General features: G+C 43.4%; 1 protein-coding gene across 1 annotated transcript in view; it reads right to left on the reverse strand.

Moving 5' to 3' along the window:
• The window catches only part of GALNTL6 (polypeptide N-acetylgalactosaminyltransferase like 6), a 50,610-nt gene that overhangs the window by 21,259 nt on the left and 4,456 nt on the right, over window positions 1–24,895 (reverse strand). The window contains exon 2 of the mRNA XM_063424255.1: window positions 20,953–21,060. Within this exon, the coding sequence (XP_063280325.1) occupies window positions 20,953–21,060 (108 nt within the window). The remainder of the gene's footprint in view (window positions 1–20,952; window positions 21,061–24,895) is intronic.

A 24,895-nucleotide genomic window follows, 5' to 3' on the forward strand; every position in this document is an offset into this window, starting at 1 on the left:
CCTTCCTTATGATGTATTTCACTTTGCATTTGAAAGGCATCTGAATTTCAATCTGTCATGATACTGCTTAGTCACCAAGCAATTCCTACCTAAATTTTAGGGTCAGGTCTTACAAGTGAATGTTTGAGGACAAGTAGCCCTGAAGGGGAGTTGATCTGAAGAAAAAGACCTCCTGGGGTTAGGAGCCACAACAACCTGTGGCTTTCTGCATTCATTCATCCTGTCAACATATCTAAGACTATTTAGGTTCCATGAAACCCAGTTCTGGATGTGTTCCACAAAGTTAATTTCTGTTGGCATTTTATAAGAAACAGAATTACCCATTTTGCTGCCTAAGAATTTATTCAAGTTATAATTAATTAAATTAGCTGCCCCAAATTATACAAAAAACAAATACTATTGCAAAGAAAAAATCTGGTCAGACTGAAGAGATGTATTTTATTGTTATTTACCACCAAGAAGGGGCATTTTTTCTGTATTTTTGTTTGTTTTTAAAATTCCTCCTGCAATTCAATCCACACAAATTTATATGCAGATTTATAGTGGAGTATGGGCTTGGCGTACTCTGTATTGCTGCAGCTGCCCAATAACCTTTTATCCCACCAACAAAACAACATCTCGGTGGATAACATTCAGACACTTAGGGTGTTGTTATTGCTTTGTTTGTAAAAACAAGATAAACAAGTTTTATAATATTCTTTTTATAGAACACTAACTGCAAAATGCTGAGATTCACTCTGTAATAACCTGGAGGACAACATACATCTGATTATCATCAACATAAGGTAATGTTTCTTTTCAGAACATTCTCTACATCTAGGTAAGCCGGATTCATACTCTGACTTGCCTTCAAGATTCACTGGAAAATTCTTTTCTTGAATTTTGTTAATCCACGTAAACTAAATGTCCCTGAACTAATAAGGCTTATTGAATACAAAGACAGCGGGACACAGAACAAAGGAAGTACTTTTAGCTGACACTGCAAGATAAGTTTCTGTGTGCTTTCTGTGAAGCAAGTATGTTAAACCTGCAGGGATAAAGCAAGTAACATTAAAGCAGTATAAGAATTCACAACACACATATCATTATTCAAAAAATGGCTTGTGCCCCACATCAGTTTGACTTGTGTTGCAATTTCATGAAGACCTAAATAATTTTTACCAGAAATTAGAATTCAAGAATAGGAACTGGGTAGGACAATGAAAACCAGGAAAAAGTCAAGAATATCATCTAAATGACAATCTCACCTTTCTGGCAGAAAACCTGTAACACAGAAATTTTCTGACAAGTGAAAAATACTATGTGATGAGATTTTGTACATGAGGCAAAAAAAAAAAAAAAAAAAAAAAAAAAAATTAAAAGATTAGGAACATTAAACAAAAAGCCCAAATAATGAAAATACGTGTGATTTCTTGCATATCTTTCACTGCAATGCTGCATACCTCATTTACTACAATGCAAATGCAGTTTAGGACTGTTCTATAATATAGTTTTTTGCAATCACTTAATCTGATAGGCTATTTTTGTATTTAAAAACAATATTATAAAAAGAGCCATACAGTAAAAGTACAGTAAAAAAAATCTCTTAGGAAAGAAAAATTCTAGTTAAGTCTTGCACCACCCCACCAATATTAAGAGTAGTCTCTGACAGACTTTTTACTTTAGTTACTTGGCTGCACTCAAAGGACTGCATTCAGCTTTAGATGATTGTTACTGATAAAACATGAGTCCAACAAAAATCTTGACATTATACCTGGTCACTAACTCAAAATTCTAATTCAGCAGTCAAAAACTTTTTATTTTCCAATAACACCTTTATAACTGTCTAGGTTTCCTGTGTGTTTGTGTGTAAACCCACCAAACATTGTATTAAAGAGTCAGTTCTTCCCACCATTCCCCAAGTATCATTTTGGACAAATATATTTAAAACTTTCCTTCCCTTTTCTTCCAAGACCATACTTTCCATCATATGCTAAAAATCACCTGTAATGAACTTGTATATTATCCTTACTATGTTTACACACTAATGTCATAAACCAAACCTTTATGAGGCAGCCCTTTGAATTTCAATAGTTTTGTTTTTAAAAATTTAAACTCTTGATTTGCTAGCTCTAAATCTCCAGACTACTTATGAACATGACCAAAAGGAACACTGTGTTCTGTAGTAGTGCGAAGTTGTTTCTGAGGCAAGCACTCAGCATCTAAACAATTTAGTTTTAAAGAGGTTTGTTGACCTCAGTTAGTCTGGGTTATCATTTCTCATCTTTATTACCACTATACAAGCTCAGAAATCACCATACTTCCTTTTAACATAAATGTGTCCAGGCTAGTAGTAAAACTCCCCATACTTGAACGCAGTCAGGAAGAGCTGCTGTACTGAAAGCTGGTTTGGTGCAACCTTGCACAGAAAAGGCAAACATCATTTATGTTCTTATTTAGAATGCATTAACCCAGCATGTTCCTGGAGCAAAAATACAGGCTGTCCAAGATGAGATGGGTGAACTTGTAAGGTGAAAATCCCCATTCTGTGGCTGTCTAGCAGCATGATAAATTGCAGACAACCTCTTAGGATTGTAACTCTTCCCTGCAAATTATGGCAGGGAGCTGCAGGGCTTTTACTCATCCCATCTGAGGAACAAAATCAAAATGAGAGCCCTCATCTCTGAGCACTTTAGGCCTACCAATCAAACGACTTACTGCAAGGTAAGGATGTGATTTCAAGTCCTTTACAAGTCTTCCAGAGTTGCCATTCCCATAATCTGCGTGGATGTCTGACATAGTGGATGGAGGAAGGAGAATGGTCACTTCCTCCTTGCCTGACACTTAGGTGAGGCTAGATACAATCTGAGCATGTCATAAAAGCCCCACAAGTGGGAATGGTTTTGAATAGCTACCCAATCTTAAAAGAATCTAGCTGTAAACCAGGCTTTAAGCAGTTTGACTTTGATATGATTTTACTCTGTGTGTGCCTGCTGCCACAGAACTTGCATATCAAAGAACTTTAAGAGCCTACCACATTAGGTCGCGTTTTGTGAACGTCTTACAGCATCATTTAAGCACTCATTTCATTTTCATCATCATGAGACAGTAAAGTTTCACAGTGAAACTAATCTTCAAATAATTTAGAGTCAACAGGAATTAGATTTTGAATCTTGATTTCTGTCTCCTGTTACTATTTAGGTAATCTTCTACAGAAAACTCTAAATGCCAGTTTCTCCAATGGCATCAAATATGACTATAGGAAGAATCAGTTTTGGGATGTCTTTGTGGTAGATCACTTGCTTGGATTCAATATGAAAATCTCATGTAAATGCATGTGGAAAGGAAAATGAAAAATAGAATCATAGAATCATTTAGATTCTAACTGACCTTGTTAGCGTAGGAAAACATAACCACACAAAGGTGATCATATGCGGTTCTTTATTTGAGCGCTCGGGACACAGGGGCATGGAATGCCCAAATCTTGTGCCCAAGAATACAGAGTTGCTTTGTGATTTTATAGCTTCAAGTTATACATATGTTAACTAACATCCACCCCTAGATACTGGTTATCCTATTTCTTAGTTACTATCTTAAATCATACCTATGCTTTACCCTGAGTTATACTTGATTTGGTTAAAACAAAGCTTCTCAATTATCTCCTGGGCTGGAGTCACACTTGATTCCATTAAAACAATAGTATGAGGCTGGTTGCAGAAAGTTGACGTTTTTTCCAAGGCCAGGCTGCATCAGGTTTCAAACCGTGCATCTTCTACCTTCCCCCCACCACCCACAGTTAGCTTATACAGAAATTATTATTTTTAACTCTCCACTATCAACCTCAAAGACCACTGAGTCCAACTGTTGACCCAGCACTGCCAAGTCCACCACTAAACCATGTCCCTAAGTGTCACATCTACATGTCTTTGAAATACCTCCAGGGATGGTGACTCAACCACTTCCCCGGGCAGCCTGTTTCAATGCTTGAGAACATGTCTCTACAGCTGAAAATGGTGTAGCTTAGCTTGGTTGACAAATTCATTGCAAGGCTACAGATGTCCAGATTGGTTACTCTTAATAGAAAAAAAAAAGGAGGAAAATGAAATAAAAACAATTAAATAAGAATCAATTAATTATTAATTAGTTATATGAATTGACACACAAAATAAAGAAGTCATTGGGACTCTAAGTGGACATCTGAGGAGTGTCTCAGGACCTCTCCAAGAAGACCAATGACAATTTGTTCTCTCTTTTGTCATCTTCACTGAAAAATTTCTGTATGAGAATGAGTAAGGCCCAGTGGTATTTCAGTGGATGCATATTTCTATATGTTAGGTTTTAACAGCAGTTGCAAAGAAACTGTGTGATGAATACAACAGTGACAGCAATCACACTGAGTCATCAGCTGTCATCAGTTGCTCATTTATGCATTCCTGATATAATTTTAATCACTATTACAATTTTACCCTCTGGTAAATTCTTTACCACCGGGCTTACATTTAGACACGTTTTATTTAGGTTTATATGAACTCACACATTTAAGACTGTGATTTTGCTTTATATTTTTACTCAACAGTAGTCTGCAAGACAGTAAGTTACAATGTCACTGATATATGGATGTCGAGGTTTAACCTCAGCTGACAGGTGGTGTGAGACGCAGAAAAGGCCTTGACCCAGTGCAAGCCCTGCTCAGCAGTAAGGAAAACATCTCTACATTGATAAGTTTCCAGCACTGTTGGGGGTTAGATTTGCTTCTTTTTCACTTACAGAATTTTTTCCCAGAAGTTGCTAGAGAACTTAACGACAGTGCTTAACCAAAACAAATAAAGTGGTCAAAGGAGATGGCAGCACAAGGCTACACCTATTGTTTTTAGGTCTCCAGGAGCTTCTCTCAGGGAGGGGAGATAATGCGAGCTTTGGGAAAGGTAAAAGACAGAGCTGGAGAGGCAGTTGCTCTCTCTTGCTCTCGGCATTGGGGAGGACAGTCAGGCTGACGCTCGCTGCAGGAAGAGTTCACGGTCATCACTCTGTCTCGTCCTGGGAAGTCTACCATCATTTGGTCATGTACCCAGGAATCCTGAGCTCGCCTTCTCTGGCCCTGCCCCCACCGCCGCTGCTCCTTTGGAACTTTGAGGTTTTCCTGCTACTCTATAGCCCTGCACTGCCCTGTCCTGCCAGGACATCCCTGCCGCTGGAGGGAATATTACTGTTTACTTGACAAGAATAACACAACAATCTTGGTAACAACTGATATTAGTCAGTTAATATTAGTCAATCTCTTTTTCTTCCTGGTAGAAGTCTAGTGGGATTATTTTCACCTCACATCATTTTACTATTTAAAATTTTTCTATTTTTATTTTGTGAAGCACATTACTGTTTCTACTTCAAAATAGGTGCCCTGTTTACCTCTAAAAGCAGCTGTATATTCCGTCGGTGTGCTCACAGAGAGCCAACGGGCTCTGTCGCCGCTGGCCCAGACACAGCGACAGGTGTCGTAGGGGGGTCAGTCTGCGAGCAACGCAAGCAGTACTGACTCCTGTGGGTTCTTTGCCTGGCAGAGGCTTATGCGAGCGATGGAGATTCGACAGGCAGTGGAAAGAAAGGAGGAAACAATTTCAGACGAACAGAGGGTTTATTGCAAACACCTCCTCAGCCCGAAACTGTTCGGGGGGAGAGGGGTGTGGGGGGTTTTTGTCCGAAGGATTCAGAGGGGGGGCAAAGGGGGTGGCCAGCCACTGCCAGCCAACCGGGGCAGGTTGCCAGGGGATACAGGTGTAATAGAACATCACTTGGACCAATCAGGGGAAAATAGGAGGGATTTACAAAGGCGGGAGAAATGACAGGCAGCTAACCGTGTGTCGCATGACAGGTGCCGGAGTCATGTGAGTTAAACAAAGGAACAATCGAGGGGTGGGGTACAGGGAACCCAACAAGTACAAAAGTATAGAAAGCCTAACCGATTAAATTAACACACTGCCACATCTCCCCGTTTTCTTTTTACTAAAAGAACAGAAATGAGGGGGGTCTGGCAGACGCTCAGAGTCCAGGTAACATTTGGCGAATCGAGGTTGTTGAGCTGGCCACTAATCGTCTGCGAGGCTTTCACCGTCACTTTCTTCTTCAAGCTCCTTTTCAAGCTCCTTCAACTCGTCTTCAGGAGCCGTGGCCTTGGCAACCCAAGCAGCAGCCAGAGAGGGGGTAGATGTGGAACTTAAAACTAATTTAATTAACGATCTCCTGATTAGTCCGAAAGCAAGACAAACAATTAAAATAATAAACAAAATCAACAGACATGTTTTTAAAATGGACCTGGCCCATCCAGATAAACCCCAACCTTTAAAAATGTTGCTCATCCAATCACCTGTCTCTCTTTTGACGTCACTGATCATATCTTGCATCTGTGTAATGAGTTTTCGAGTGCTCTCAGCCCGAGTCGACAGATTAAAACAACATAGACCCTCAAACTCCTCATACGTGTGATCGTGGAGAAGTATGATGTAGTCTATGGCTGCCAGATTTTGGAGGGAAGCTTGCCTCATTATTTCCTCGTCCTCCAGGAGGTTGAATAGGGTTTTGGAGGTTAAATTTGCTTGTTTCGCCACCCAACATTTTAAATGTCCCAATTCCCCCACGGCCTTAGCAAAGGAGACCCATGGGGCAAAATTTGTGATTGCGACCTCTTTAGTTTTGTTCCAATGAATAATTTCCGAATCGCAATCCGGGTCTAATTTTCTAAGGTCTCTTTTGGAAACTGCCAATCCATGTGCACCACTTTGTTTCTTTTGCTTTTCTTTCCAATCCGTAATTTGCATCTTGTTGGGTGTGAACAGCCCTACCTTTCCTAGGGTGCACGGACCTCCAGAAAGACGAGAGGGGATACCTGCCCAAGCCCGATCTCTGCAGATCAGAAAGACTCCCTCGGGTAACTTTTTGGGGTGGTTGTGAATTTGAGGGGGAAGAACTCCCTTGGCCAACTTCTTGCACCACGAGTGGGCTCTGTCTAGCACTTTAGATTGAAAAGCGTGCTTGGTGCGGTTGTCTAAAGTGTCGGCCGAATTGGTAATACGAATGCAGGCGGGAGCTGTAGTTGCTCCAAGGAGCCGCAGCTCTCGGGGTTCCTCTTTCATATCTGGCAGGGAAAGCACAAAATTCTTCCAGCCAATAAAAGGATTAAATTGGGAGGTCTTACTGATGCAGTGGGCACAATGGAGAAGTCTTTCAGGCATTTCCCACTGTCTAAAGGGAATCCCCATGAGGCATGTGGACATCGGGTCTGAGGCTGATGCTTGATTGAGACAGATGTGATCCCGTCCCATAGATTCTGCGAGCAGAGCCCACACGTTGGCTCGCGACTGTGGGACGGTCCAAGCTTGGGTGAATGTTAGCAGCTTGGTCAGAAAGAGCACGGTCGGGAGGCTTAGCATCTTGGGTCCGGGTCTGAAAAACAAAACTGGGGGGCCAAAAATTATTAATTTGGGTCACAGAAATAGGTAAAGGACAGGTCATGGTCCCATTCCCACAGGATGGGAAGAGAGGGTCTGGAGGAGACTCACCTTCGACGGCGGAATGCCGCCGAAGCCACCTGCGGGACGCTGTCGTCACGCTCCCTCTTCCTTTTAATGAATGGTTTTACCCATTTGGCAGGTATCCATTTGATCCCGGTAGGCGTGAGGACACAGGCGTACCCACGCCCCCACGTCACCAGGTCAAATGGACCCTCCACCTTCCCTGACTCAGGCGATCTCACCAGCACCGGGGGCTTGGGATCGAACTGCCACTCCTTGTTGCACCCAAAGTGTATGGTAATGGGTGGATTGGGATTTTCAAAGGAACAATTTAGAAAATTGATGACATAAAGGGCTCGGGCCAATCTGATTGCCGGCGGTTCCACCTTTAATACCTGTTGCTGTTGTTTAAGGACCCTCTTGATCTCTTGGTGGGTCCTCTCTACGATTGCTTGGCCTGTGGGGGAGTGGGGGATGCCTGTCTTGTGCTCCACTCCCCATTGCTGCAGGAAGCCAGCAAATTCCTTGGATTTGTACGCAGGGCCGTTGTCTGTTTTGATCCCCTTGGGGATGCCCATGAATGAGAAGGCCTGAACAAAGTGTTGGATAACATGTTGGGCCCTCTCACCTGCGTGCGCAGAGGCATAGACAGCGCCAGAGAAGGTATCGACGGAGACGTGAACGTACTTCAGTCTCCCAAATGATGGAATGTGGGTGACATCTGTCTGCCAGAGTTCACAGCTCTCCAACCCGCGAGGGTTGACCCCGGCATGCAGGGTAGGCACAGTGTGGGACTGACAGGAAGGACACGAGCCAACAATCGCCTTAGCTTGTTGACGTGTGAGGTTAAAACGTCTAGCTAAGCTAGGCGCGTTCTGATGGAACAGCTGATGACTGAGCTTGGCCTGCTCAAAAAGGTCAGGCAATGGGGCTATCGCTACAGGGGCAGCAAGAGCGTCAGCCCTCCTGTTACCCTCAGCAATAAACCCAGGCAATTCAGTATGCGACCTGGTATGCATCACATAAAACGGTTGCTCTCGGTGGGAGACAAGTTTGACCAATTTCGAGAGCTGCTCATACAGAGCTGTGTTGGACACCTCTTGTAAAATTGCCTGATCTGCTCTAGATACCACCCCCGCTACGTATGCGGAGTCGGTTACAATATTGAGAGGTCCAGAGAATCTCTCAAGTGCTCTGACGACAGCGGCCAACTCGGCTATTTGAGGTGAACCCTCAACTACTTTAATATCTGCCTCCCACTGCCGAGTTTCAGGGTCCTCCCAAGTCATCACTGACTTGTGAGAACTCCCGGACGCGTCAGTAAAAACTGTCATCGCATCGAGAGGTCTCCTGCTCTGGACACTCTTTAAAGCCAATTTAAATGTTACGTCCGAATTAAATAGTTTGTGGGCCGGCCGATGAATTGAAATTTGGCCCGTAAAGGAATCTAGAGCGAATTGAAGTGCTTCATTTTCCTGAAGCAGGTGTTCCAACATGGGTTTGGTCATTTGGCCTGTTGACAATCCAATTGGCATGTGAATACATTCAAAGTCGCACCCTGCCAAATCTTTCATCCGCCTTCTTGCTTTGCGGATGAGTTCAGCCATAAGCTCTTGTGGCTGTGTCATTCTTTTGGGCCGATGGTGGCTGAGAAAGACCCACTCTATAATAAGAAGAGGGTCCTTTCTGCCTTGGCCCTTGGTGTTGTGTGCTGATGTTTTTGCACCCGTGTGCCATTGAAAAATGATCCCATGTAGATGTGGCAGCTTACCCAGAATGATGAACCAAAAGGGAAGCTCGGGATCGCATCTGTGTGCCTGTCGCGATGTCATTGCCTGCTGGACCTTCTCCAACGCTGCTTTTGCCTCTGCGGTAAGCACCCTAGGAGAACTGAGCTCCCCTCCCCCTTTCAATAAATTGAAAAGAGGGGCTAGATCCTCGGTGGTCAGACCTAGCCAGGGCCTTACCCAATTCAAGGCACCGCAAAGTTGATGGGCGTCCGCAAGGGTACGAACATTTGTCCGAATTTCCAATTTTTGAGGCACAATGGTCCTCTTACCAATCTCCAGGCCCAGGTACTTCCAGGGTGGCATCCTTTGGATCTTATCTTTTTGCAGCTCGAACCCTGCAGCAACTAACGAATTGGTTACAAGGTCAAGCACTCGCGTAAGTTCATCTTCGGTCGGCGCGCAAACGAGGATGTCATCCATATAGTGGTGGATGACAACCCCCTCCGTGGCTGTGCGCACAGGGGACAGCAAGGAAGAGACGTACTGCTGACACATCACTGGGGAGGCCTTCATCCCTTGCGGGAGCACTCTCCAGTGGTACCTCTTCCTTGGGGCCACTCGGTTGATGGAAGGAACCGAGAAGGCGAAACGCGGGGCATCGTCCGGGTGTAGAGGAATTTGGAAAAAGCAATCTTTTATGTCAATTACAGCCAGATTCCAATTTCGTGGCAGCATGGTTGGGGAAGGCATTCCAGGTTGGAGAGACCCCATATCTTCAATTACTTTGTTAATTTGGCGGAGGTCGTGGAGGAGGAGCCATCGTTTTTTGTCACTCTTTCGAATGACAAAAACGGGCGAGTTCCATGGAGAATTGGTCTCCACGATGTGACCTTTAGTTAATTGCTCCTCCACAAGCTCCTCAAGCGCCTGTAATTTCTCTTTTGTTAGCGGCCACTGCTCAACCCAGACTGGTTTATCTGTCGTCCAATTCAGTTTGAGGGTCGGGCGCTTCTCAGCAGCTGCTGCCTGAAAATTTTGCGAGGGTTCGGGAATTTCGATTGTGACCCCCCACTGAGCCGTGAGGTCTCTTCCAAGCAGGGGTTCCTTGTAATCTAAAACAAAAGGACGGATGGCAGCCAATTGTCCTTTTGGCCCCGTAATTTTTACCACGTTTTTTGACTGTTTTGTGGATTGGAACCCTCCTACACCTTGGATCTGTCCGTCCACGTCCTCTAGGGCCCAGTGCGACGGCCATTCCGCGGTCGGGATGAGCGTAACATCTGCCCCCGTGTCAAAAACAAGATCTTTATCTACCGATTCATCTCCCACAGTGAGCGTACATCGCACCAAGGGCTTACGGGTGGAAATGTGATGTACAGCATTTACAGTAAAGGTAAGATGTTCTGGGTCACCATAAGGAATTGCTTGTGCGATGACCTGGCCCTTGGGTAAAAATGTGAGCGGATGAGTGCAGCGCAGCCAGAGAACGAGGGCCCTGGGGTTGTTGTGAAGTGTCCCCAGGACACTTCCTCAATCTCCTGCGGAGTATATTTGCAATCACCGATGACGATGAACTTACCTTCACCGGTCATTGGCCACTGATGTAACTTCTTTGGGTCTATGGTCACAAAATGGAAGTCCCTATCCGTCAGGTACAATGGTTTGGTGAGATGCAACCTGTAGGGTTCAAAAAAGGAAGAGGTAGTGAGAATAGGTTTTGCTATATCATGTTCAGGTGTTCTTGAGTCTGGTGTAGAATGTCCATCCAATTGACCCCCTTTGGAGTTCCCTGCCCGGTCCACCCGGTTGGGGTCGTCGTGCTGGGTGGACCCGTGCTCCCCTTTCAGTTTTTTTGCTGTGCCTGGGAAGGCACTGGTGTTCCTGGAGATGTATTTTGAGTCCGCTGTAGTGAAGGTTTCTTAGGGCAGTTGGCAGTCCAGTGTCCTTCGTCCTTGCAGAAGAAGCAGCGACCAGGGCAGTTGCCGAAGGAGGGTCGCCGCTGAGGCGGACGATGTCGAGGCTGTTGGGATGATTCTGCAGCACGCACAGCCTTGGGCGGAAAGGTTGCCTGGGAGGGTGGTGGTGGGTTCCTCCGGGCAAGGAAGGGCACCTTCATCTGGCACACCTGGAGCATTGACTGGAGAGTGCGGGGCGGATCTAGGGGAAGACTCAAAATTGCCTGTTTACACAGGTCGTTAGCATTAACGAAAACAAGCTCCCCTATAATACCTTCCCGTGCACTTTCTGTTTTAACTTGAACTTCCACTGCTCTGGTGAGCCGCTCTACAAAGGCAACAAATGATTCAGAAGGTCCCTGCCTAATGGTGGTATAGGGTGGTGATGGTGCGTCTGGCTGCAAACAAAAGAAAGCCTTGCAGGCTATATTTTTTATAATTGAAAGGACTGCTGAGGGTATTAGAGCTGCCTGGGACTCAGGGGAAACATAGGAACCTTCACCAGCAAGCAACTCAAGAGAGAGGGGATTGCCCTCTTCATCGATAGCTGGAAAGGGCAACTGAGGCATTGCTTCTCGCAGGGCCTGTTTAAATGCTGCGTCCCAGAGCTTAAACTCTGTGCCATTCATCAGGCAAGAGAAAAGCTGCTGGAGGTCTGCTGGAACAACATGGACACCTGCGAGATCAGCAGTGAGGAGGCCACGGAAGTAGGGACTCTCCCTGCCATATTCCTTGTGCGCCTTGCATAAATCCCGAATGATGCTTTGGGAAAAAGCATGCCAATTGGGTTTTGGTGTGTCACCACCACGTGTTCTGCGGTAGGTGACAGACGCAGCAGAGAGAGTGACCTCCGGTTCACCTTCGCTCATTTCTTCCGGCTCCCAACCGTGGGAACCGGAAATGAGGGCGTGGGAAAATTGCTGGCAAGATGGCGTCCTTCCGGGGCGGGGAGAGGGACTCGGCCCTGCCTCAGGGGCGTGTCGAGGGGCAGGGTGAGTGGGCGGGACCTTTGGGGAGGAGGGAGGGGTCTGGGGAGGGGCTATGGGAGGGGCAGAGGGAGGAGCTGAGGGAAGGAAGGGGTTGGAGGGAAGAAAGGGGTTCAGGGGATGGGGGAAGGTTGGCGGCCACGTGGAGGAGTGGACGCCATTAGATGGGTCACTGCCGCTATTTTGTGGCCAGTGTGACGCATTTAAATTTAACTGAACTTTGGGTTTGCAATTCGGGGAAGCAGGGGGAAGGAAAGGTCCTTGGTCAGCTTGGCCAGAGCCTTCCGAGGGGTCCCCAGCAGTCTGTCCCAGGCTACTGGGGCTCGGGGGCCGGGAATTTTTCGGAGAGCCTGGGCTGACAACTCTCTGAGTCGCCGCTTTCCTCAAAATTCCCTTTCTCGGGGCAGAGGGGCTGGGACTGGGTTGAAGGGAAACCGGGGCTAGCTGGGGTTCCTGAGAGCTTTTCTGCACTCCCTTTTTCGTCGCTGCCGTCTTTAATTGCAAAATTAAAAAGGCTAATTTCTGTGTGTTCTTTTCCCCGGCGTTACCTAATTGTAACAGTTTCTTTTCCGCCAGCTCCCAAAACCGGGAGCTGTGTACCATCGGTGGGGACGCCGTCGGGTAGTGCAGGAAAAGCCATCGGACCAGCTTTTTTAAACAATCCTTAGAGAACTTAACTTTATTAGCTTCTAATAACGCAACACAACTGTAAAACACTCCTTTCTGGGAAGCAGACAGAGAAGCACCCATTCTGCCTGCGTAATTTCTGGAGCCAGCAAACGAAAGACGCAATGAAAAAAAAATCTCGCCGCCGCGCGCTTTTTAAAACCGATGTTTCACGCGCCCGACCGCTCTGCAAAAAGCCGGCGCGCGCAGCGAAACCGAAACTGGCTGGCCGGCGAAAAACCGCACCTGCCGGCAGCCGCGCTGCGTGGGCTCGCGCTCGCGCACAAAAATAAAAGCCTTAAATCAACCGAGGGAACGGAAAAGCGCCAGGGAGGGGTGAACCCAGGACAGGGGCCAAAAAACCCAAATCCCGGGGGCCGCGCGACCTCAGCAAGGGGGGGCTGTCCCCCACAGGCTGCCACAAAGGGGAACGCCGTCCCCACTGACCTGCCCCATGGTCTAGGGGGGTCTGCTTACTTACGAACCCCTGGCGTGGTGCTCCAAAGCTGCTCCAGAAGATCCACCACCGGAGAAGGACCGTCTTTGGGACGCGGCGGAGACGGCTGCCCTCCTCTTCCCTGGGGAGCGATCCCTCGCGGAGGGCGCTCAAACCCGGGCCGATGTGACGTCCAGGGATTATTTCAGGTGAGCTCAGCTCCTTGCTGAGACTCACCAATCCTGCCCGCGGCTCCGTAAAGGCGCTGAAAGCCCCTTTCCAGTGCTGGACGGTGGGCGCCACACCTCCATCGGTGTGCTCACAGAGAGCCAACGGGCTCTGTCGCCGCTGGCACAGACACAGCGAAAGGTGTCGTAGGGGGGTCAGTCTGCGAGCAACGCAAGCAGTACTGACTCCTGTGGGTTCTTTGCCTGGCAGAGGCTTATGCGAGCGATGGAGATTCGACAGGCAGTGGAAAGAAAGGAGGAAACAACTTCAGACGAACAGAGGGTTTATTGCAAACACCTCCTCAGCCTGAAACTGTTCGGGGGGAGAGGGGTGTGGGGGGTTTTTGTCCGAAGGATTCGGAGGGGGGGCAAAGGGGGTGGCCAGCCACTGCCAGCCAACCGGGGCAGGTTGCCAGGGGATACAGGTGTAATAGAACATCACTTGGACCAATCAGGGGAAAATAGGAGGGATTTACAAAGGCGGGAGAAATGACAGGCAGCTAACCGTGTGTCGCATGACAGGTGCCGGAGTCATGTGAGTTAAACAAAGGAACAATCGAGGGGTGGGGTACAGGGAACCCAACAAGTACAAAAGTATAGAAAGCCTAACCGATTAAATTAACACACTGCCACAGTATATTATTTGGCTGGAAATAATATGACATACAGTTTGTTTTACACAAAATGTATTTTAAAAGTGCATAGGGATCTATCCAGTCAAGACTACCCTATGTTCCTCTGGAATATGGGTAGCACAATGTTATAATGAATCTTCACAGAGAAGAGAACAAAGTATGACTGGAGGAACTTATCCAACAAGTATGGATTAATATGCCAGAAGCAGCAGGGTACAAAACTCCAGAACACTCACAAGGAGAAAAATGATACCCTCAGTTTTGTGCAAAGGTCCTTCCATCCCTGTCAGAAGACAAGGTTTACCATTTCTGTGTATTTCTACAGCAGAAAGACAATAAAACATTTCCTGGACACTAACCACAGTCTTGTGATGTTCAGGTTTCAATACTTTAACCTGCCCACATCAGTTAAGCCTCAATGAGGGGATTTCACACCTTTCCCCTTCTCCCCTAACTCCCTTTTAATTTACACAGTGCTACTGCTTGTCAATATTCCCCCTTCTTGGGTATCTTATTTTGGTTGTTTTCACATAACTGTGTTTAAAACTTAACTGGGTTTCATATCAGAAATATTTATGTAATAAAACCCAACAACCAGCAACATCCAACCAAATAAAGAGATGTCTGCAGGCATAAAAGAAATGTGTCTCCATGGAAGACAGTATTCTAACTAGGTGACAAAGCTGGCATGGTATATAAATAAATCTTCTACAAGTTAGCATAGCTGGTAAAGAGGCAAGAGACTTTATTTTCAGCCAGTAGTCTGCAAATACTTAGAACTGAAATTCCACAGACGTCACCTGAAAACAAACAGGATTTCATTCGCTCTGTAAAAGTTTGCATCTTCAGCAGGTACACAAAAATAATAACTTAGAATGCATGCACTGGAAAATCTACACCTCTTGCTCACATGAGGCCAACCTGCAGAGTTTGGGGGCAGGGATGTTTCTGGTCCCAGTGAGGATGCTGCTTGCCCCCGGCTCTGTGGCTGTGAGGGAGCTGTGGAACACAGAATGACACTACAAGAACATATTCAGAAATTTGCTGGCTGCTGCCATGCTTGCTTTATACACCCAGACAGACCATAGCCCATCCCTGCAGCTGAGCCTGGAAGAGTTCAGGGGTTTGACTCCAAACAGATTTATTTAGCCTTGTAACTTGGGTTCCAGTGCTAGCTTATGAAGTAAATCCTGACAAATCGCTACCACCATTTTGATGTAGTTATTCTCCAAGAATATTTAGTTCTCCATCTTCTTTGTGATCTTTTTGGATAGCTAAGATGAATTGTATCCATTAACTTAAAAGCAAAACTTCTAATCAGATTGGAGAAAATTAAAAAAAAAATCCCACAAAAATTACTTAGCCTTTTTTGTATTCAAGGATTAGAAGATCAAATAATCACAGAATGGGTAATGTTGGCAGGGGCCACATCTGATCCAGCCTCCCTGCTCATCTCAGAGCACATGGCACAGGATTGTGTCCAGATGGTTCTTGAACATCTCCAGAGAGGGAGACTCCACAACCTCTCTGGACAATCTGTTCTGGTGCTCAGTCACCCACACAGTTAAGAAGTTCTTCCTCAAGTTCAGGTGGAAATTCCTGTGCATCAGTTTCTGCCCATTGCCTCTTGTCCCATTGCTTGGCACCACTGAGCAGAGCCTGGCTCCATCCTCTTGGCACCCTCCCATCAGATACTGACAGATGTTGATGAGGTCCCCTCTCAGTTGTCCCTTCTCAAGGCTGAACAGGCCCAGCTCCCTCAGCCTTTCCTCATAAGAGAGATGTTCCAGTGCCTTAATCATCTTTATTGCTGTCTCCAGAAGCTCCATGTCTCTCGTCCTGAGGAGCCCAGAACTGGACACAGCACTCCCGGTGAGGCCTCACCAGGGCTGAGTAGAGGTGCAGGATTACCTCCCTTGACCTGCTGGAATGCTCTTTCTAATGCACCCCAGGACACCGTTGGCCTCTTGGCCACAAGGACACTGCTGGCTCATGGATAGCTTGTTTTCCACCAGGACTCCCATGTCCTTCCCCTCAAGCTGCTTTCCAGCAGCTCAGCCCCCAGCCTGAACTGGTACATGGGGTTATTCCTCCCCAGGTGCAGGACTCTGCATTTGTCTGTTGAATTTCAGCTGGTTCCTCTCTGTCCATCTCTCCAATCTGCCAGGGTCCCTCTGAAGGGCTGCACAGCACTCTGGGGTATCGGCCACCCCTCCCAGCTTTGTGTCATCAGTGAAGTGGCTGAGGAGGCATCTGCCCCTTAATTCAAGTAATTTTGAATGAATTAATAAGTTAAATAATACTGGGCCCAACAACAGTGACAGGCCTCCAACAAGACCCTGTGCCATTGATTACAACCCTCTGGGATCTGCCATTCTTCCTCATAGAGCCAGCCCTCTATTCATCTCACTGTCCACCCATCTAACCAGCTCTCCTTGAGTTTGCCTATGAGGATGTCAAAAGCCTTGTCAAAGTCAAGGGTAATAATTTTAATATTTTCTTTGGAAGGTACCCTGTTTGAGATCTTAGTTTAATTAATTTTAATGATAAATTTATAAACCTCTTAATGAATAATATTATGATGGAAACATAACAGCTGTATTGTGTATCAATCATCATATATTATAGCAGTGCTGTTCTAAGAAGGTGAATATTGCTTGATTTCTAAATAATGTGCCTGTTCTAAGCTGATGTTGCACCTGCTTACTGTGGTTGCTGAATCATAATTGACTTTTTGCTGCAGTCTTTTGTGCTACAGAGGTGATTGCAAAAGTGCCAGCAGTGTTCCCTGAACAGCACGCCACGTCTATCCATTCGCACTCTGGTCAAGAGAAAATGTAGCCATCACCTAACTGATTGTCCTGATTCTTTAATCTGCATTGAAAAAAATATAAAATATTCATGGAGAACTTTAAGAAACTCCCAAATACTGTTTGTAGATGGAAAAAATAGACCATAACAGTCATTATATTAAAGGAAGCTCTGACAAAATTGCAAATGTGGCCAGAGCACCAGATGATATAGTTACAGTAATCTTCTTTGAAGATCCCTTTTGAAGCCATACGAAAAGGCTGAGACAATGCTTCAGGTAGGAATCTGAGCCCACCTTTATCAGTTGAATTCCTGAACCCAAACTCATGCCAGTTCCAATTCAGCAACACCGTGTAATGAGAGAAATGTCATTGTGCTTGTGCCTGATGTGCCATACCATCACCGTGCTGTGGGATGCCATGTCCTGGCAGGCAGGGAGGAATTCAACTTAAGGTTAGGATTCACCACCCTGCTGGGTTAGCATCCAGTTTGAATTTCCGTGGGATTGCCCTTCCCTTCAAAAAGTGCTAATGAGCTAATGTTCTATGGTTAATCCTAATATGCTGTGTAAAATACCTGCAAGAAAAAGAAATTCTGTAGCTATATTTTGAAACTTAGTTCATCTCTGCATATCCTATGGAACAGTCAGATTTTATTGACATATTTCTTACAGCTTTTATAGAACCACAAATAGAAAACTAAAGAAAATAAATAATAAATTGATACACCTAGAAGAAATTGCTAAGAATATTCTCAAGTCTAATTTCATAGGTAACTGGCTTAAAGTAAATGGCTTAGCTAGAATTGTTAAAAGAGGAGCAACAATCCGCAATAAAACTAGCAACTAAAATAATCCAGTAAAACAATTCAGCAGTTTTTTAGGATCTGGGGATTTGCTTTCTAAACATGCCTTACCTAAAACAAACAGGCAAAATTAGTTATTCTTTACTGCAGTTTTGTGCAGAGATTGACAGGTTTGGAATGAATGAATAATTATGTGCTGCTTCCAGGTTATAAAGTGGAATCAGTGTTGACACCTGCATGCCTATTAATATTTCTTTATGAGCAATTTACCACAGTAAATTTAACACTGACTAGTTTTGGTAAGCAGCAATATCTTAAGACATCTTCAGACAAAAATATTCAATCTTTTTATCTATTTAATTGTCAGAATCTGTTTATAAATCTACTATGCATGTTTACAACTTCCTTTAATTTTGCTCTGCACCACCAAACAATATTACTATTTTATATGTGTATGCTTTTCCATTTATGTGGGATGTGTCAGCAAACAATATACATAAGTTTTCCAGATCTTGAGTGACAGATAAGACAGAAAATTGATGTCATGATCCATACTATTGTGTGTGGTACAGTAATTATTATTTAGTGATGGGGAGGTGCAACAAAGTTTTTGACAGGTCTCTGATTTCTGAAAGCACGTGTGATCCTCACACCGGGTCACAGGTCTCTGAACAGATACTGAGATTGGTCAAGCGTTACGTAGCTGGCTGAAACTGTGTGTTGAAACTCACTGCTAAAAGATAGAGAGGTGAAATCCCAAGGGAAGGTAAAATGCTCACACTAAAGATTATGTTTTAAGGGTAAACATAAGTTGAAACAGCTTGAAAGGAAACCCATGGCATGATTTAGGCTATGCTTGAATTTGTCTGGAGGCTCTGTTCTCTTCCTAATTCTAGTCCCCATTTATCTTGTGCTGGTGTTGGGGAATAGGATGGAAAAATTTGTCAACATTTTATGCAGTATCTGCACAAGGGGAATTTCCTCCTTGATTAACGAAGGCCTCTTGCAATCATTTATAGAATCAGTTGGGCTTTCTAGGGCTCATTCCTTTGTGAACTGTATGTCCAGCACACTCCTTTAAACAGCAAGAGGTAGAAAAGGATTTAGTAAAAACCTTTGTGGAAACTACTTAGTAGTGAAAAGTACTGCTTTTGGCAGTGGGAATAATATTTCCAGATATTCTTGAGTGTGGTATTCATTATATATTTGAACTAGAAGGAAGTTTTAGATAAAAAAACTCATAAGGCCTAGATTATAATCTTTGGATAATATAACATTTGGAGGATAAAGCAAAGACAGTTGAAATATCCAGGCCACTTCTGTGAATGGTTGTCTAATATTATTTTGGCTAACAGCTCCATTTGGGGCTGACACACTGAAGATTAATCTGTCCTTGATTTTCTTTTTCTGGCAAGGATGAGCAAAACCCAATATTTTTAGATTTAAAATTACATACAATATGATGGGTCAAGGACAAAATTCTCTTCCTTGGCTAGTTATTGAAATAGCCCAAAACACCAAAACATACAGGTGCTCTTGTTAGTCTTGATGCAATGCAAAGAATACTGTACAAGAAAGAAGCTGTGAATCTGAGAATTCCAAGTTTCTTTTTGATAACTGTATGTCACAAATTTACCTAAGCATCGTGTTTTGGACTGCCACAATGCAGAAAAAACTATCCATTTTTTGAATGGAAGGAGAAGACCCACCACTAGATCTTTTCTCACAAATTCTAGGGTAATCAGTCTGTGCATGGGCAGAGATATCAGTTTTTTAACTGGAAGTGTTTTTCAGTGATACTTCATGAGTGATCTATTGAAATCAAGCTAAAATAAATAGTACAGGGAGGCTGCAGGCTGTGGCTACCTGATGATTGCAGGCATTCACAGTGCCACCATGAAAACCACCTAAGTGCTGAACTGTGCAAGATGCCAGTAGTACAAAGAGAAATGGCTGTATTTTGCTCCTATAGGTAGTGCATGAGACAGCATATTCTGTAATGAGATACTATGTGCTCTAACAGAAGAAAAAAGAGACTGAGGCTTGAATTTCTTACTTCCAGTTGTGTGATTTTTTTTTTTTTTTTTGCGGGGAATATAATAGATGAAGCAGTTTCATTTGCAGTCCAAAAATCTGGATGGGGCAACTCTGACAGGACACAGAGCTATACTTGGGGAAGATATTAATCTCACAGTTTAGTCAATACAGTTTTGCCCCCACCACTGATCCCATTACTGAATTGTGTGTCACAGTGTCTACACTGATGCCCTGTTAATGCAAATTCTTCTTTCTGTCTAGCCAGCTGTCAGGCAGGCAGCACAGGCAGCCTCCTTTCTCTGCTGCAGTTAGTAGAGCAAGCCTATGTCCTGTTGTGCTGAAACCAAGGATATCTCCCCCTTAAAGCAAGGAACTCATTCTTTTATTCATACCACATTTTCATTATTAAGAAAAAACTATGATTCATAAAATATTACCCTATGGCAATATGCAGACTTTATTATTAATGTCATTTTAGTAAAAAAAAAAATCCTCTAAAATAGAAAAGATTAAACTCAACCATGAATAAATACTAGTATCTTCCTAGAAGCTACATCTGTGCCCTTCATCTCCCATCTTTTGACATCCTGTGAACATCTCCAGAAAGTTACTGAACATTTTCCCTTGAGCAAAAAGCCTCTCATGGAAATGAATGTGTTCAGTAGTCTTTGAGAAATGTCTAGAGGTCTTGTAATTTCTCACTCTCACAGCTCCAAGCTGGCTGTATTCCACAACCAGATTTTACACAATAATCTGACAGTCACTCAAATAGTTGTTACTCAGTCCTTTTGCCTCAGAAGATAGCCCTTCCACGAGATTCTGCCTGTTCTGCTGACTGATAAGAAAATGCGCATTCAAATTTGTCCTGCTTCTAAAAACTATGACTGACAACACTGTGCAATTTGAGAACCGCAAGCTTTAGGTTATTCCTAGGTTCTTTTGAATCAGCATGAAATGTGCTTCTGTGCCGAGACGTCCAATCTTGAAATTTTGAGCTTCCGTTTTATTCTTGGCAATCTTATCTCTGAAAGGCAGAATAACTGCAGTAATTGCACATCTCATTTCAGAAAAATAAAGAAACATTTATTTTCCGTTTTAATAGTTTACTGGAAACTGGTCCACAAGGAATTAAGAGACTGATAATAAATGAAAATGAAAAACAGCAAGACCCAATTCCTCACCTGTGCCAAGCTGGTTCCGGAAGGGACTTTATACGGGACATACTTTCTGTAGATATGCCCAACTCGAGAGCATGGAACATCATACATGCCACCTCCACACATCCACACCTGGAAAGCAGACAGAAAGCAAATGAAAGAATGACTCCTGGAAACAAATGAGGTCAAGAAAGCAGTTTAACTAATGTATATTTGAAAATAACACATCATTCTGTGCTGACCTCTCCCAGAGTCATGGTGGCCTTCTTGGCATCCTGGTAACTGGGATATGGTAATGTGGCAGACTCTCCCACCCAGAATCTCACTGTGCAAAAGCAGAGTATGTTCAAAAGAAAATAATAAAATGAATAGAAATAGAAATGTTTGTGTTGGAAGGGACTTTAAGTTCAGGTACTTTCATTGTGCTTGCCTGTTTGTGTTGTGGTGGGTATATCTACCTGGTCCTGGAATTCAGCCCCTGACTGACTGTGGTATTCATACTGTGAATGGAGAAAATTTGGGTTAGAGTGAAGGCTTGAATTAAAAAGTGATTTAGGTAGCTGCTTCTTATGGATCATTCGTGTATCAGCCCTTACAGTCCCTTAGCAGTTAGCTATGGCATCCAACTGAGACCTGATAATGAAATGTTTGAGGATCTAACCTCATTACAGAGCAAACCTGAACACACTAATGTAAATGTCTAAGGAAGGCTTGAAACGAGTGAAAGTGGCTTTTTCCTTGAATTCCATGGATGCTGATGTGCAATTGGGTAGAGTTGAGAGCTACTTGGGAAGTTGCTGCTTACTATCTCCATTACAGAATTGACTAAGGCACAGCAGCCTCTGGAAATGTCAACTACTCTCCTAGCGAGCACAGTTCTCAGAGAGGAAGTTTTCTGGTGGATTGGGAATGGAGCCCCAAATGAATGCTATGCCTCCATGCCAAAATAGCTTATTACCACCCAGAGCAATCTTGCACGTGGTCATGCCATGCAGACATGAGGATCATTTTCTTAAAAAAAACCACCCATTTTGTAAAATCTGCTTATTAAATAAACCTTGAAATCCTCACCTGTTTCATCTCATGACAGCTAATTCACTGGAAAACATGCATAAACATAGTAAAATATCATAAAAGCAAGAGTATTAAAATAATGTTATTCACTTTTCTAACAATATTTACTTTGTATGTTACATTTGTACTTTTTTTAAGTGGGAATTTCCTCTCTGTGGTTGTCTTCAAACGACCCAGTGCATCAATGAAAGCACAGACCTACGTTTACTATTTGTTCTTGTTTTTTAAATGGATGCGCCATTTCAAAGCCTAGACAAATTATTACTGTGATTAATCAAGGCCTCTTAGCCTTTGAAGAATGGACAGCATAGCAGTGTGACCCAAAGGTCAGCCTCACCACAAATTTAAAAGACAAGAAAGCAGAAATTTTATATATATATATACACACATATATAATAATTGTAGGCCAGTATTACTTGAACTGAGGCAATGAGAGCTGCAGTAGACATATATTGCATTTCTTCTAAAGCAGTAGGATAACAGTTAAAAAAAAAAAAAAAAGAAACCCCAGTCAGATATGTTGAGGCAGTAACAAGTGGGAGGAAATAACACTCTGTTAGGCTTATATTTGATAGATATAAAACTTGAAAATGCTGTGCTGCATCTGAGGTACACCATGCAGGGTAATTGAAATGAATCTTGGGTTGCCTTGAAGGACATTTAGCATCTGTTCGTGTTTATCTTTCAGCTTCAGAATGGTATTAAAAACATTTTTTATATTTTCCTGAGAAGATAAATTCTGCCAACTTTGTCTTTAAAATGTGCATTTTTATGTCACATGCACTAAATACAAGAAATTGGAGAATTACTTCTGTGTTAAGCATTACAGACCTCCAGTATACCATGAAAGAAATTCAGGTGGTGTAGGACATTTGGCAAAATTATATCAGAAGAAGTGAAACTCTCAGGATCTCTCCTTCTTACAAAAGCAATGAATCTGGTCTGCAGCTGAGGTATAAAAAAAAAAGATGAAACTAAAATAATGCAATTCCAGCTTGGGAAGATCAAAAGAGTAGTTTGTGTCAACTAGAGACTATCTCACAATTTATCTTTATATGGCTCCTTCCAACAGACTGTTGCAAAACACTTTATAGGGATGGTTGAAAACAAAAAGCAGGCATTACCACAAGCTTTAAAAGAAATTAAGCTGTGGATACGTGGCTTTGTTCCTGACTGGAGTTTAGATGCCACAGATGTAATTTTTGGCTTTGTTCTACAGTTCCTGTGAGATTTTAGGTGAATCACTCTCTTTTCACATTACTTCTTTGTCTTTTAAATTGAATTTTGCCTTCTCTTGTGGTTCATTCACCTTATCTCTATGGTTTATGAGTGATCCAGCCTGGAAACTACCTGGAAAATGTAAATACTGTGCATGCAAGACTGAGATTCCAATCCATATGCTACCCTGTAGTCATAATTACTGCAGTAAGAGACTTATGATTTTTGAGCAGTGGAGGATATGTCGCTGGGGAAAAGGAACATAAACATACAGCAAATTATTCAAACGATTTAGAGGCTAGTGAATGGACTTTGGATTAAGCTTCAAAACGAATTGAGAAATATACTGCTGCTGAGAGTCAGTAACAAGACAGACAACAGTGAGAGACATTGAAATAAAGGGAAAATACAAACAGTAAACTGGTGGAAAAGGAATATAAAGTATTTCATGCAAAGGTGACAACTTTGTGCTCTTCATGTTGTGCAAGAGGGATGGACTACAAACAGGAGAAATGTATTACAACAGTGAGGCTTGAAAAAGTTGTAGAAAATAAGAATATAAAAATTTTATGGGATTTTTCAGTCACTCTTCTTGAAATATAAGCCAAAAGAACAGATTTGGCAGTTGTAGAAAAGGACAAAGAACAATATTTTCTTGTGAACTTTTACATGCAGTGAGAATGTTTGTCTAAATGAAAAAAAAATGAAAAATAGGATCACTGACTGCAAATCTACAGTCAATGGGTTCACAAATTGCAAAACCATTTACTGGAGGTGCAGTGGAATTTCCTGTCAGGAAATATTAAAACTGCACCATGTAAACTGGGAACTGATGACTGTGGGTATTTCAACAATACTCACCAGCACCTCTCAAATTCTGAGAAAACTGGCAATATTCCACATTTGTCAGTCCTTCATACGGATTACAACTGTGCTGACAAGTGGTAATGCTCCTCCACTCCCTATCTCCTGCCAAGATTGACAGCTGTGGAGGGAATAATGATTATGATGATAATGATGATAAAGAAAGGTACTAATGAATTTGGAGGTGTGTTTTGGAAAACAGAGATGAAGACAATTTGGAGGATGTATTGGCATGTATAAGGATAAAACAACTGTAGATACAGATGACTACCTTCAAGAGGCTAGGGAATCACCATTTGTCACAGATGACACAAAAAGAACCACACGAGGACACGCTGGTAAGCAAAGCAGGAAAGAAGGACAAGTTTATTTACAAAAGTCAAATTTATACATTTCTTATGGGGCCTGTGGATTGGAGGATGGAATTCCACCTCTCAATCCACATTGGTCAAGCCAACTGTCAATCAACTTTCTCCTCCCGCCTAGAAATATGTAAACAATGAAAGAGTTAGCAAAACATGGCCATTATTTATAGTAGAAAGTGTGATAAAGTAAAATTTCTGACTCCAATATGAAGAATATTACAGAAGGCTTAAAAAAGTCTTCAAAACCAGGGTGACAACCATTAGCATTTTTGTGAAGGTATTATTTACAATGCCTAAGGAATGTCTAGTGCAAAAGGATTGCATTGGGTTTGCATGCACAGGTTTTGGTAGCAGGAGAGCAATAGGGGTGGCTTCTATAAGAAGCTGCCAGAAGCTTCCCTCAGGTTCAACAGGCCCAATGGCAGCTGGCTCCAGGATGGACATGC

The sequence above is a fragment of the Prinia subflava genome, assembly GCF_021018805.1.
Source record: "Prinia subflava isolate CZ2003 ecotype Zambia chromosome W unlocalized genomic scaffold, Cam_Psub_1.2 scaffold_2cwr_NEW, whole genome shotgun sequence".
Classification (NCBI taxonomy): domain Eukaryota; kingdom Metazoa; phylum Chordata; class Aves; order Passeriformes; family Cisticolidae; genus Prinia; species Prinia subflava.